Source organism: Cyprinus carpio, chromosome A10 (genome assembly GCF_018340385.1).
Source record: "Cyprinus carpio isolate SPL01 chromosome A10, ASM1834038v1, whole genome shotgun sequence".
In the NCBI taxonomy this organism is placed as follows: Eukaryota; Metazoa; Chordata; class Actinopteri; order Cypriniformes; family Cyprinidae; genus Cyprinus; species Cyprinus carpio.
Genome location: NC_056581.1, coordinates 9576456 through 9592558, shown reverse-complemented (window position 1 = coordinate 9592558; position 16103 = coordinate 9576456). Strand labels below are relative to the sequence as shown.

General features: G+C 37.5%; 1 protein-coding gene across 4 annotated transcripts in view; it reads right to left on the bottom strand.

Moving 5' to 3' along the window:
- The window catches only part of frem2a (FRAS1 related extracellular matrix 2a), a 54969-nt gene extending 42779 nt beyond the window's left edge, over positions 1–12190 (bottom strand). For 2 of the 4 annotated variants that reach the window (XR_006160991.1, XM_042765091.1), the window contains exons 1-2: positions 6965–12188; positions 4821–4910 (exon numbers count right to left, since the gene is read on the bottom strand). Coding sequence is in view for 3 of the 4 variants with exons in the window: in XM_042765091.1 (XP_042621025.1) it covers positions 4821–4910; positions 6965–11963 (5089 nt within the window). In the remaining variant the exon portion in view is untranslated. Of the gene's footprint in view, positions 1–4820; positions 4911–6964 lie in introns of all 4 variants that reach the window. The other 2 variants (XM_042765092.1, XM_042765093.1) reach the window with 2 other exon arrangements.
- Between the last annotated feature and the right edge of the window lie 3913 nt (positions 12191–16103).

Below are 16103 nucleotides of genomic sequence, written 5' to 3'. Positions count from 1 at the left end.
TTTATTGTAATTTTTGACCAATTTGATGAATACTTGCTAAATTATACATATTAATTTAGGTAAATTATTTTTTTTTTTTTTATTAAATCGTACTAGCCCAAACCATGAAAAAGTATATAGTATATATTTACAAATACTGAGTAAAACAGGGATTTGTCATCCAAAAAACTAAAATGGCTTTGTGTTAAGACTAATGCTAAAACTTACAGATAAGTATGATAACAGTTGTGTCAGTTTATGCATTTCCATAGTTTTCCCTGAAAAAGCACCACTGATAAACGTCAAGAAACGTCAAAGAAACAGAATCTCATTAGAGCTGTTTTTGGTTTTTCAAAGTGAGAACTGGGGACAGGTGCTTCTCAAAGAGCATGAAGAAAAAAAAAAAACACATCACAACATAACCATCTTCTAGATTAATCACCAACACTGCATTATAATGGACGTACAGTAGCTCAAACTGTGCATGAGCCAAAAAAATTTAAAATTAGCAGCGTGTTGGTCCTTTCATGGTTCCTCTATAGCCTCTCCTCGTCTAGCTTAATGGACTCTTGGCTTCAGACACAATGTCTTGGCTGTCTGCTTTACTGCTTTCCATTTGGATTGAAAAATCTAAGCTAGTCTAACAGAACTTGGAAACATTCAACAAGGACATGTAGTCATGCAATTAAGACCTTTCAGACTATCCAGGCTGCTTTAGATTTAAACAAGAGGCAAACAACCTCAGAAAACACAGGAAATTATCTTCAATGACTTGCCTGGAATGGATGCCCTCAATTACTCTCTTCTGTGCCTCTGTCTTCACCAGTGACCTGTATAACCTTATTCAGAAGAAGGCTGTTTCAAGAAAATGTTCAAAGACTGTCAGCAGACCGATGGAAGACAACAGTCGCAAACCTCTCATTGGTCCATCACCTGTCCATCACCTGTCCTGTTCAAAATGTTTAACCAGGAATATCTGCAGGTGTGGTCTTGTCCCTGAAACAGTCAGCCATTCAGGTCTAAGGTTAATCCAGAAATCCACATCTGAACTGACCCTAAATACCTGCACAACCCCCTAAACCAAACAAAACACCCCACCTTTGATTCAGTCTGAAGAGACGAAGCTTTCAGAGGAAATTCAATGCTAGATCTTGCTAATCTACAAGTGAATACACAATCTTGTGTCTAGCCAACAATGAAAAACAGAGCTACAAAAACGTTCTATTGCAATGTTATTTCTGGTTAATTTTATATGGAAGAAAAAAACAAACCGCACAAGCATATGGTTATCTACATCCACGCTAAGATTAGTATTGTTCTATATTGTTCATATAGCACCCTGGATTCTGTTCAACAAATCCCCTGCAAAAAAACCTTCACAATACATTGCATACACCGGGGAAAACAGAGCCAGCAATGAGATTTTTTTTTTTTTAACCCAGACACAACAGAGCTTTAGGAACAGCCTGCAAAATAGCTTACCAGGAAACAAAAATGGTTTAAAATGGCATAAATAAGCACAATTTTGGTCCCCATCCTGATGTCAATGATCAGGTCTGTTGAAAGTATATCAGGCTTTCTTTTTAACAGTACATAGATTTTTTTTTTTTTTTTTTTTTTTTTAAGTACATAATGGCATTTTTGCTTTAGAGCGAACAGTGGTATAAGTACACATCAATAAATTTAAAAAAAGAGAAAAAAAAACCATCAGCAAAAAAAAAAAAAAAAAAAAAAAAAAAAAAACCATCAGCCTTGATGCATCACGTAAAGCTACCCTCTGTTCTTTGTAGCCTCTGTGCATCCCTGCAGTCATTTTTCAATCTCTGCCTCTGAGGCCTGATTGCAGTGAGAGGTGTAGGTGGATTCAGAATAAGTGCTACCCATCATGACCTTTTGCAAGGAAGTGTAACTGATAAATCTGTCCTCTTTTACTCATTAAGATTGGGAGCCGCAAGTTGCAACAGTTCAAATGGAGAACAGCATTTATTACTGTCAATCAGAGGGTGTTTATCTGGCTTAAAAAAAAAAAAAAAAAAAAAAGAGTTTAAACCGATATTAGCGCTGTTCTCAAAACTAGTGAGCCACTTAACTGGCTACATACAGTAGGCAACTCCCCTCTAAGGCAGAATCCTAGCTGTTCTTGAACATCATAAATGTGTTGTGTACAAAATCGCCTCCTATACCACTATATAGAGCACTATTTGAGGGCAAAGTCATTTATAATGGTGTCTAAAAGCACTTCCAGCATACTCAGTATCTGAATTTGTAATAATAATAATATAGGTATTAAAAGATTAATATGTTTATTAATGCATTTTGGTATTGAATGAAATGAAAACAATTATTGTCCACCACTTTTGTCATGTAGCTTGTTGCAGTGCATTTTGGGGATACCTTTTCCACATGGGATACATGCTAAAAAAAATGTTTTGTAAGGTACGTTCATACTGTACTGACAACAATTTGTCATGACAAAACAAGTGGACATCATTCATTTTCAATTTTCAAGTTCAGTTTTTTCTTGTTTAGAAACCAGCAGGCCAGTGACTCACTGACCTCCATCAGTTGAATCACTGTCTATGTGAATGAGGCTTTGGGAGGCAGAATAATGAATTTGTCTACATTTTGGAACATCTTTAGCATTAGGAGTGGACCTTTGATGCCTTACAATGTTGTCTCCAGAGGCAGCTTGCTAGGTTTTGGAACAAAGCAAAAGAGACAGAGGCAAAGATAAACAAAAACTAGATGATCTAGGCCAAACTCTGATGGGCAGTTTACAGACTAAAATAAAGTTAGCATTCAGCCTTAGCCGTTCAACAAAAATATGTCGGAATTATAAATTCAGAAAAGATACATGCAGAAATATCTTCAGAAGGCCACAATCTTGTTTTAAACTCAAATAGTCCTCTAACTGCATGTGGAAAATATGATAATAGTTCTTTGCATTGAAAAACAGCCTCATCATCATTATAGGGAATGCAAACAAAGAACAAAACAATTAATTAAACCACTCTGGAATACTAATTGTACTAAATACGTATATCACAGTCTGACAGAGTGCGTTAAATAAATAAATGCAGCTGTTTAACACAAATTGGCTGTAAAATGGAGTTTGTGATGTTGGCTGTGGTTGTCAGGCTTTTTGGACGAGCACAAACTAAGATAGTCTAATTAGCTCAGCTTTTTCAGGCATAATGTGGCAAAGTGTTTGTAATCACTGAATTTCAGGCTAAAGCTGTACATTACTGCACAAATGTGGGGGAAAAGGGGTCCTAGGAGAAAGCCTTGAGGCACCTCATGATAAAAACGGCTCAGCTGAGCCCTTTTGTGTTTGCACACTACATCTGTAAAATGAGATGAGAAAGATACAGATAGTGCCCTTACTGCTTAAGGTCTTTCCAATAAAATAAATGCCTCTATCACCAATGGAGTGAAACTATCCACAGGAATGCAAAGAAACAAAACCGGTAATGACCCACTGGGTTCAGGGGTCAGACACCATCAAAGCTGCATACCAACAAGTTTATACTCCTCAGTCTTTCCTGTCTGAATTTAAAGATGACTGACAGAGGAACAAATGCTCCCAAAGGGGGAGGGAGGTAAGAGAAAAAAAAAGTGATGCAAACAAAAAATAGAAACATAATCTAAAAGCGATTCTAAAAACTGGTCCTGCCAATTGAATGTGTTAATTTTGTAATTTATGTATATGTATATAAATTAGCATATTGTGCAATTAATTTAAAACTGTTAATTGGTTACGATCCCGATTTGATTATTATTTTTTAGCATATTGTTCATTTAATTTAGTTATTTTATTTTTAATTTGAGGTTGTATGATGATTTTAATGGTTTAATTTTTTTTTGCTTGAAGGTGTTATTTCATGACACAATTGGTGATTTTGAGCGTGAGAGAGACATGAAGCAATAATACAGCAGCTGAACCAGCTGTTTTCCTATAAAGCTTGTATTTTCCCAACTCTTTCCAATGCTAAAGACCCTCTAATATTCAAAGTAATTGTAAGCCTGACAAGTGGTGCAGCATACACTCATGCTACAGGCTCTAATTATGTGTTATCTGGCCTGTAGATTTATATACCAAACAGCCCTTTGTGTTGCATGTATGCAGACCCCTCAATCCACAATGTCCCTTTCTAAAAGCACTAACACAGGCAATCCACATAGGCACTCCTGCATTGTGCTTTGTAGTGTGCATATAACACATATTTGGCTTTTCGCAACACACTTTAGCCGCAAGCTTTTCCAGCAACAGTGACGATCGTCACGTTCAACCTAATTTATACATGATTATCTGTGCTCCACCAGATTTAATCCTACCCTGTTGAAATATGTTATTAGGGTCATTCTACCCCTCACTAACTCGCTTAAGTTTTCTTTGATGTACTAAAAACTCATTTAAATTTATTTGTATTTTTTTGGAGTCAAAGGTAGCACAGCATGTAATAAGCTGCACACACTGACAGTTCGCCTACTATGGAAAGTAAAAGCGTAATTAAATGCTACATGTCTAACTTTATCCCTCTCTGGTCTAAGGGTTCACAATTAAACATCTAAGGCTATTTCATATGCAATGACATCTAAAATCATTCATGAATTCAAATGATGTGTACTGTATAACTCATTTACATTTAATCATTAAGCAGATGCTTTTATCAAAAGTGACATAACTGAGATTCTTATTATTCTTCACTTTACATGTATATGGCTAAATATGTTAATGAATAATTCTAAACATATAATCAAACCATTAAAAGCCTGAAAATTGGCACATTTCATTTTCTTGTAAAAAAATCAATGCCTTTTTTTATGTTTTTAGGACTTACCATTGTCCTCCACAGTGAAACTAAAGATGTCACTGGTGGCATTGTTCTCGTCCTTCAGGATATAGCAGATCTTAAGTTCATCTATGTCAGCTGAGGACACACAAACACAAAACCGTAACATTAAAACTGCACAATGCTATTTATTATTCATTCAGAAGGATCTATATCTCAAAACAATCTATGATAATCATTTTTTACGATGATCTACAGACCCTAGAGTGAAACTGTTTTTTTTTTAATTTTTCTATGATCTGCTAAACGTGGAGTTATCTCCATTATTATTCAAAGAGCATGCTTGGTTTTGCAAAAACATCTGTGAATAAAAGGCTTTTTAGTTTTTAATAAATACAGGTGAGAGTTTTAACAAAAGCAGCAGGGAGTGAGTCACAAAACAATCAGCAAAACAGGTGAAAAGCTGTTACATAATGACAAGAACCAGAATTTTAAACACAGACTCAGACTCCCCTACATCTGGTCTCTTCCATCTCCCAAATTAGACCCCTTAACCACATCTGCACTGATACACAGTGGTTAGGTTACGGTGTACCATGATCAACCTGACTCTCTCTTCCCCTTGCTCTGACCCACTTCTTTAAATTATTGATATCAGTGGAAGAAGCCTCATAAAAATATAAACCTGTGATTCTTTATGCATGGATGAAACCGCTTTTCATATTGAAATAAAATGTCTTCTTTCATCGCAAGCACACACTCTCATCGTAAAATATTTAGCAAATGCCAAAGAACAAGCGGTAGCAGAATATGGGGAAAGGGCAAAGTAAATAAAGAGAAGTGATTGTCCCTTCTGCTTCACTGCACATACTGATGAGGTCAAGTCAGGTTTGCCAGGTCTCTCTCTCACTTCTGCCTCTTCCAATGTCTAAGACACATTTCAGACTAAGTTAGCTTGACACGGATTTCACATCTTCTCACTATGGCTCTCATGTTTGATGGAGTGCATTTATGCTTTAGAAGCCATGAACCTATGCTGGTACTATAAGTGTGTGCAAAAGGACATCTTTTTAAAATCAAAAAGCTGGACTAGTTTATATAAGAAAATAAAAAAAGCCTTTTTGCTAATTTGCACAGAGTTTGATAGTTTAGGAGGCTAACCTGTTAGCATTATGCTAAGCAAATTATCAGGCCGATTGGTCAGCAAATTAACAGAAAACACAAAGTGTTTCAAAAAATTATATACTATGAATCTTTTATTATTAGATTAATATTTATATTAATCATTTAAAGCTTTGTTTAATTTAAAGTGAAATGTAATATTTTTAAATATGTATTAATTTATGTTTATTGATTGGTTGAGAACAATTATTATAAAAAGTGACACTGAAGGATCAATATCAGTTGTTTAATGTTTTAAACAACAAGAGAAATTAATACCCGTTTACATACCATTTGTAAAATCTTCGAGATCTTTAAAAAATGCCCTAATAAAATGAAATTTATTATATAAAAATATAATTTTTCTTTTTTTTAAAAAAAAAAAAAAAACAAAAAACTACATTTCTACAGATACTGCAAGGAATTAAACAAATTATAAAACATTGGGTATTTAAATGGCCAGTTAAAGTATGAGTTTGCAATGGACGGGGCTACCTGTTTGTCTGAGCAATGGAGCATGAGCCCAAAACTCATGCTGCTGGTACGACCCAGTCAAGATGCTCAAAAAAAAAAAAAAAACACACAAACTAGGTCTGTTTGTTATGGTTAGCAGCAGAAAAATTACACCCTTCACCTTTAACTCTTTTTAAAATGTGGTTTGCCTGTAACCAGTAACTCCTTTCTCACTACAGGGAAGTTAGAAGGCAAAAGTATGAGAACTTGATAATCGAAAGGAGATGTGTGAACGCTCTAGTTGTCTCATCAAGAATTTAAGCCGAAGGCTAAAAGACAGACACATCATACGGCTTGTGCTCTTGGCAAAGGGCAAAGTGCCTGTTTTGTGATGGAACCTACATTATTTCAGGCATTAATGAGAGCAGGAAACCTGCCCTGAACATGATGGGTGTATCTTCAAATGATGGTTCTACAGAGCATTAAACTGCACAGTTCTAGCACAATGAATGGAAAAAGTATTTCAGGCAGGAACCAATCATAGGTGGTAAGAAAATTTGGTGCTCATGATACATTACCTTGTGTGAAGATGTTGATTGAGTCATTCCCTCTGTCCAGGCTAATCAGGTACCCATGCTCTGGCTGTGCAATGATGTGAAACACCAAAGCCTCAGGGCTGCTGTCTCTGTCCACTGCCTTCAGGACTTTGCTTGTGATCTGATAACCTAAGTGACCTGCGGACAAGACCTTTAAAGTCACTGCTCCTTTGTTAACCACAATCTGAGGCACACCGTTGTCCACTGACATAATCGTAATCTTCATGGTCTGAGGCCTTTGGGTCTCAAAAATTGTATCAGGGAAGACAAAAAAATCTGAATGGGTGCCATCAGTGACTGTAAAAGAAAAGCTGTCCTTGTCTGACTCTGTGCCATCATGCTTGTAGCTGATCATATTCTCATTCAGGTCCTGCTTTGTGAACAAAGTCACTTGTTGACTGTTGTTGAAGAGCAGCTTGCCATGAATGGGTATTTGGGTGACTGTAAACTTGAGAAGGTGCTCAGCTGTGTCTTGGTCCTCAACGGACAACTCAAAGGGTGTAATGAGTTTGGTCTGTCCCTCGGTCACTAGAAGGTCATGAATGGTCAGTACCGGCTTTTTATTGTCAACATCAACAACTGAAACACGGAACGTGCGGAACACAGGGTTGTAGCCATCGGTCACCTCAAACTCAAAGCTGTCCATCTTGACTTCATCATCAGCAGTATGAATGTAGTAGATCTTGCTCCCGGCCAGCTGTAACTGGGTAAAGGACACAATAGGGATGCCTGGTGTATCTGTGTTTTCCAAATGCCCTCTCACTGGGGCTCTTGTGATGGTGAAGACTAAGTTCTCATCAGGGCTGTTGAGATCACTAGTGCTGATGAGGTTCGTTGTGAGTGTCACTTTGCCACCTTCTTTAAGAGACACCCCTTTACTGATGACATCAGGAAACACCATGTCAATGTTGCCCACGGTAATATAGAAGTATCTGTCGATTAGAGAATTGATGCCATCTGTTACATCAAACTTGACAAGGTCTCGAATGCCTTCCTGTCCATTGTGAGTGTACAAAATGAGACCCTTGTTCAGCTCGTTTTGTGTAAAGTTCATGCCAACTGTTATGTTCTCTAGAGACCTAGCAGATCTTTTCTCCACATAACCTGCTGGTTTTCTCTGAAGGAAGCCCTGACCGGGGCCGTAGCGAATAATGAATGTAAGCGATTCATCATCTGAGTCCAGATCAGTAGCTTTTAGTAGTTTACGGTTTATCTGTTTTGTCTCGCCAATCTCGATTTCAAGCCCATCATTAATGGCAAGCCTTGGTGTTTCATCATCCACAGGGATAATCATGATCATGATAGTGGCCTCAGCTGAATGTTTCCCATCTGTAAGAAGAACGTCAAACTTGTCTTCAGTGGTTTCAGAATCATCATGCTCATAAATTATGCTAGAGGCTTCCTTGATTTGTTCCACAGTGAAATTTGTGACTGGGACAGAGCCACTAGCAAGCTGATTGAGGATGAATCCATAATTTGGGGGTTTGGTGATGAGAAACGTCAACTCTTCTGCAGGAACATCAGCATCGACTCCATTCAAGAGCGGTGTGTCAATGATAACATTCATGCCCTCCATTACAACAAACTCTCGCATAAAGATCTCTGGTTTTTCATCATTGGTAGGAATAATTATAATTGGAAAGAACTGTCTCTCTGAGAAATTCACACCATCTGAACATCTAAATGTGAGCCTGTCCTCCACTGGCTCAACTCCTTTATGTATGCTTTGGACATAGTGAATATGACCATCATTCACATCTCTAATGGTAAAAGCACTTACTGCCATTCCCGACCTTGACTTTTCAGAGCCTGGTGCTGGAGAGACGTTCTCCACATATCCTGATGTGGGTTGAACAATGATGGTGCACAGGATGTCCTCAGTTGGTGTATCTGCATCCTCAACCCTTATCTGATGCCTACTGATTGTGTTTTTTTCCCCCTCAAACACGGTAAAGGTAGGGCCAACTGTGACCACTGGAGTCTGGTTATCTATTGGCAGAATGGTGACATGAACACGGACTCCGTTTACTCGGTTACCCCCTACATTCCACTCATCAGACATGTCAGAGAGGGTCAGGCTGAAAAAGTCTTCAATTGAAGCGAGACCAATCTCACCGCTGGTGTGAGCATACACAACCAGACCACTGATGATATCAGCTTGGGTGAATCTGCTTGAGGAAGCTCCACTTAACAGAATTTCTCCAAACTTAGGGGCTTCTTCCAAAATGAATGTCAGCTTCAGGTCATCAGTGTCCTCATCTTTACCTTGGATTACACCGGAGGTAATTTCTGTGGCACCATTTTCCAGGACGTTCAAGTGAGAGCCAAAGGTGCCCTTTGTGAGACTGAGCGTTGGTGTCTCATCATCAATAAGCTTTACGGCTACCTTCACAGTGATTGTTACAACATGAACACCGTCACTAACATCCAATTTAAAAGAGTCACTTGTCATTTCATCACCATTGTGGATATACAATACTTTTCCTTCAGAGATATCCTTCAAGTGGAAACTACTTCCTTTTTTTAAGTCAGTAAACATATGCTGAACATGGCCGTGCTGTGGAGTTTGACTTAGCGTGAATGAAATTTGCTTACTGTCAGTGTCAAGGTCATTTGCGTCAAGTTCGGCACTCGTGATGACATGCAACCCTCTTTCAAGGACTGTGAGTCCAGTGTTTGTTATCTGTGGGGGTTTGTTATTCACAGGCTGCAGAAAAATTGTAAAAACTCCATTAGCAATGTTTCCAGCAGTGTCCTCTATTGTGAAATGGAACTGCACCACATGTGGTGTGATGCCAAGCTCAAGGTCTGGTGGGCTGTAGGAAATCTTATGATGGTTAATTTGTGCTTGGGTAAATTCGGTTACGTCAGTATCTGGGCTGTCAGTCAAAACAACAGACCCAAATTTAATGGGGTTATTCTCATCAGTGTCAGTTGGTGGTTGAGTTATTGTATATTTCAGGTCACGGTCCTCTGTGTCCAAGTCAGTGTAACGAAGAGCATTCTTGTTAAAATGAGTCAGCTGGTACTCATGTACTGTCATTTGCAATGTAGTGCCTGGGAACAGCACGGGTGGAATATCATCGATAGGTAAAATTTTAATAACAAATGAATTCTCGCCAGATAGGTTGGGAGGATCGGCATCATCTTGTACTTTGAAAATGAACTGATCGGTAACTGTCTCTGTGATGTGTGGACCTGTATGCCTATAGAACAGCTTTTCATCTGTGATATCTTTCTGGAGCCACTGTGTCACTACTTTCTCATACACACCATCTTCTGCATTAAATTTCCAGGACGATGGGTCCTTGGGTGCTTCAGATTGCCTCACCACAATCTCGCCAATCGCAGAAAATGGAGGCTCGATTGTAAATTGAATGGTGGAATCTTCAGAGTCGATGTCTGCTGCACTGAGCATTAGCTGTGAGATGGGCACCATCTGATTTTTGAATAAAACCAGCCCAGTGTTTGCATTTATGATAGGCGGCTCATCATCTGCGGGTACAATTGTGATGGGGAACAAAAACTCAACTTCATTCTTGCCATCTGACATTCTGAATATTATATTATCACTGTATGTGTCACTGCCATCATGCTGGTATACCACAATGCCGACCTCCAGATCAGCCGGTGTAAAATACTTCCTGTTGGTGCCCAGAACAGTTAAGTGACCGTGTCGCAGTCCATCAACCACCGTTATCCTCACACTGTCCAGGTTGTCTTCATCACTTATTTCTAAATTGTTCTGAGTAAACAAAGACCTAGACTGGCCTTCATATAATAGCTGGCCGGTATTCTTAGTGACTACTGGTGCTAATGTATTCATGGGCTTCACAACAATCATGAAAGCAAAAGGATCTGAAATGCCACCATCTGTGTCTATGACCTCAAACTCTATTTGAAAGATCCTCTCTGTATCTGAGTCCAAAGAGGGAGGTTTGTATGCTATTTTCAGATCTTTGAGATCCCTTTGATAAAAGGATGTGATAGGTAAATTCCTATCATCTGTACTCACAATATAGCCCTCCTCAAAAGACAGAGGAGAAGTGATGTTGAAAATGAGATCATCAGGATCGGATTCTGTGTCCTCTGCAGCCAACATATCAGGAGTTAAAGCTGTCATAACAAACTGATCAACTTCCATCATCATCATAGCCACAAAACTCGGTCTGGGGGGAGTGTTTTCTTCACCCTCTTTTATCCGAATCATCACATGGAAAAACTCTTGTTTCAGTAAATTATTTTCTTTGCTCCGTAGCTCCACAACCATTGGGATGTAATCCTTATTAGGGGACTTGTGGGTAGACGTGTGCTCATAGCGGATATCTGATTTGAGAAACAGGTCACAGTCCATCATTTTCTCCAGTTTGCTCTCATCAACAACTTTACCATATGTAGGAAGAGCACTGCTGGCAGCCAGTGATGTTACCTCACATTGTTCTGAATCTTTATCATAGGTGAAGTCTAAAACCTTTCTGCCGATTGGATTACTAGTACCACGCAGTTTATCAACAATAAGAGGCATGTTCTTAGTAACAATCTCCAATTGTGTGAAAACAACCTCCACCTCTAGCATAAAGGGGATGATAATAGTTTCAGTCTGAGTGTCATACCTGAGTTGCAGCTTCACCCTGTCACCCGCAGGGCTCCTAGAACCGAAATGAGAGTATCTTACATCGTTAGGACCAAATTCACACGGGAACTTTTTAGGAGACACATGTCCCGGTCTCTGAGACAGCGGATCATTATCCAGAACGGTAATACTGCACCTGTCTCCCGGCTGAACTTCAATGACCAAATCGTTGATCGGATCGATGTAAACAGATCTTCCGAAAGGCACGTGTATACCGTTGTTCGCCACCAGTATCGCGTCCTCGGAGAGTTCTGGCGTGTACGCGTACGACAATCCGTGTGTTTCAACTCCTCGCGCTGAACTACCTGTCAGTGAAAGCAAGAGAATGATAAATCTGTGAAGTTCCATGCTGAACACGCAATGCACACAGAGCCACACGAGGTCCTTGGGTAATTGAAATATCCAAATGGAGCTCGATGGGGTTTTCCGCTCTTTATGCGTTACATCCACGAGGGGAGAGGAGACAAATACAGAAAGTTCAGAAAACCCACACGCGCACCAGGATGCTCGCCCGGCATTCCCACAGACTCAGCGCGAGCTCAGTTTTAACTTGTGCGTGGATGGCAGCGAGAGAACACGCCCACAGTCTCATTCTATTGGACGGAGAGTTGCATTCCCACGCTCGCAGGTGATTTTCTCAAAGGATTTGAGTCTCTTATTTAATTGTGCTGTTAATCTGGCGCGTCTGGATACAATAATAACTCTCTAAATTTTTTCAGTTATGTTAAAACATTTTTCTGATGTCTAAAGTGACAATGCATTTTAATTTAGCCTTGTACCAATTTTATCTCTATAGGCAGTTGATTTAACTCTTAAAGAGCAGGAACATAAAACAATATTAACTTATTGCTTTTCCATCTTAAATTTAGTATTTCCTATGTAGCTCAAACAGTAATGCTAAAGTCATGGGTTCAGGGAATGCAAAAAGTGATAATTTATGATCATTAGGTAAAAAGTATGGCAAATGTATAAAAGTGAATAACATTTAACTTTTAACTTTTTTAACATTTAAAGCCAGATGAAGATGATGAGTTGATGCTAGAGATTTTATACTAGGTCTCTTGACCTGCCCCAGGGTCCCTTTTTAATATTTAACTTAGACATTTGACCCACTCACTCACGATTCCTCCCTCCAGCCTCTTAAATATCTGTAACCCCCATATACAGATACAAAAACCATTTAAGAGTTAATATGAGCATCACATACTCATGTCACTGGGAGCCATAAAAGACTTGATCTTATCTTAGCTATGAGGTCGGGGCAACGCTAGCTATGAGCTAAAAATTATATGACTGAATATTTAAGTATTGAATATTTAAAATATGAAATGAACATTATCTAATTAAAGTGTCTGGAGATTAAAGCCTGTTCTTGACTTCAGCTGATTAATATATTTTAGTAAAAAGGATGTAACCCATTTAAAAAATTTCCTGACAGCTAAAATAAATAGTATCATGAAGGATTTAAACTATACTGCAATATTTATAAATATTAATGATTTAATGTGTAATACTTAATAAAAATGATATGTTCTCTTATGTGGGATACAGCTAATATTGTCCCATTTAAGAGGGCAGGGCTATAACTTCATGACTATTTGTATTAAATGTATTAATTTAAATGAATTTAAAATTATGATCATGTCTTTCTACTGTAAATATTTAAATGGTATTATTATTGTCAGGATTTTTTTTTCTTCTAATACTAAAAGATGGATTGTAGATGTGTATTGTGTGTGATCTCTGAGAAAAGAAGGAAAATATTTACAAATAAATAAATAACATGTTTTGCCTCTTCTCTACAGTTTGAGATTTTTGGGGGCATGACACTTTGGACAATGGTTACTTCTTGATTAAAAAATGCATAAGGGAGAAGACAGGAGAGAGTCTTCTGAAGTTTGTTTGGGACACATATGTTTTATAATTACAGTATGAAAGACTATACTCAGTGTTTTCACGTGTGGTGTGGTCTCTGAGAATGACTGTTTCCCAGAAACCTTCAAACTTGTAATCAATCATCTGTGCAGACACCATAAAAACTTCTGATGGCTCGATTGAGAGAGTCTTGATATTTTCTCTCCCCATCTCAGTTTTTCAATTAAATTTTTTGTCTGAATGTAGCCCTGGGAAAATACGTCCACTTTATTGGTGGCAGTAGACAGAATCAATCAGACCTCTAATCTCTGTGATCGAGAACATAACAAACTTTGTCCAAAGGGACAAAAAGTACCTTGAAAAGTCTACAGTGCTGCAAAAAGTGTGGCAAAATTGCACTGAAAAACAAAGAAAAGAAACAAAAATGTGCCAGTGTTTAAACTGATGTTTGAATTATAAGCATATTTAGGTAATAAAAATGATGCAATCATGGCTTGAGCTATCCAATGATATAATGCACACAACAATAAGTGACAAAAACATTTATTTATTTATTTCATATATCCTAAAATGTTTTAAAAGTGCATTTAATTTTTATACAGACATGACATCATTGGAATACTCATATTAAAGTTCACAGCTGCTGAACGTCCATTCCCAGGTTCCTTCTGTTCTCCTGTGGTGACGGTCTGTCATCTTGCATGTCTGCAGAGCGAGAAGTGTTCAGAATTACAATGGCAAATAGTACATATATAGCAGGAGAAAATACTACCCAATTTTAAAAATGCCCACCTGTCAGACAGTCTCACTGAATGAGTCATGAATCAAAAGCATTTTAAACCTGGACATTGGAGCTGCACTTTGTCTGCAATTTCTTTCAAAGTAAATTTGTTACATTAACCATGTGATATTATTGTGCAGATGATCAAATTCTCTTTAACCATGCTGGATAGCATGCTCAACGGGTTCTGCACAAACTTGTGGAGTTCATTTATTTTACTTTATCTCTTGCGTACTGTATAGCACACAGGTAAGAATATTAAAGACACAGGTTACCCATAATGCTCCTGGTATCTGAATGAATGAAAGATATGTGGTACTAGGCATACAATACCAAAATATTTTCTAGGTTTTGTCCCTCCCAATGGATCTGGAAGAAGCTACATCACAGTTAAAAATACCTCTAAAGTTTAAGGTGCAGTTGTAGTTTCCACCTTATATAAAATATTAAAACTTTAGAATGTATTTTCTGAAAGGTCACTTGTTTCTCTTGAGTACTGTTGCCATTTCTGTCACAGGTGCTTGAAGGGAAGGGAAATATTCTCAAGTAAGTTTCCAGCATTGTCTAAAAGTTTCTTACTGTCTAAGACACGAGAATGGTGGGGGAGGTGTTACTCACCTTTAGAGCTTTAACTTCAAATTAGAACTTTTTTGGGGCTAAATAACAACTGCTCTGCTGATGCCGCTGTGCTTGAGTCAGACGAGACATGCATTTGCTCTGAGGTGAAACAGATGCCATTTTCAGTTGTCAGCATCCAACAATACAATATAGCCTAAAGAAACAATATAATTAAAATGATATACATAAAACATAGCCATATAAATGTACATTTTTACCACATATGAAAAAGCATGTCTTGGTAAATCATAATAATAATTTGGACACAAAATTTAAATTGTGAGATTAAAAGTAATTATGGAATTTAAAAAGTAAAATTTTTTTAAGCTAAAATCAATAATCAGATAAAAATCTAAATTATGAGATAAGAAGTCATAATTGTGAGATAAAAAAATCTAAATGATTGCATAATTATGACCAGTCGAAATTACAAGATAAAAAAGTTACACTTATGAGATGCTAGGTAATAATTAACATGTTTAATGGCATACATCTTTTTTATGAAAGAGCATATCCGGCACATGGGAAAAAGAAAGAAAAAAGTGAATCATAATTTTGACATAGAAGTTATATAGTTATGACATAAAAAGTCTAAATTATGGGATAAAAAGTCATAATTATGAGATAAATTGAAATTACAAGATAAAAAGTCACGCTTCTGTCTGCTTCTTATTCCTTATCTTTAATGGAAAATGTCAAAAAAAAAAAAATTTAAGCATAATTTCACAATGTTATTATTGAAATCCTTTGTGTAGGCTACATTTTCTTTAAATCATTTGTTTGCCGAATAACAATTTAAAGGAAGCTAATAGAACACAATATGGAGAGATACTGCAAAACTCTAGAAGTTACAGCAGAAGGTTTACTTTTATGGGAGGAAATCTATGCAGATATTCCATACACATCATTGACATTTTAGATTAATTCTCTATTAGTGCTGCTGGTGGGAGTGAGGGAGTGAGGGTAATTAATAAATCGTTACCCTTTTTTTGTAAATGTCACAGTCCATGGTAAATATTTACATATCTTTTTCAGACACGTCAGAACAACCCTCATTAGTGTCTCATTTGCACTTCACTCTCTATATTACACTCTGTAACTACGTGCATAAGCGCTTGTTAACTGACTGACAGCATTATTTCAACAACCACTGTCAAAGTTTAAGAACAAACAACCATCTCGAACCCTTTCTGGTCACTGTTAAATGGTAAGTT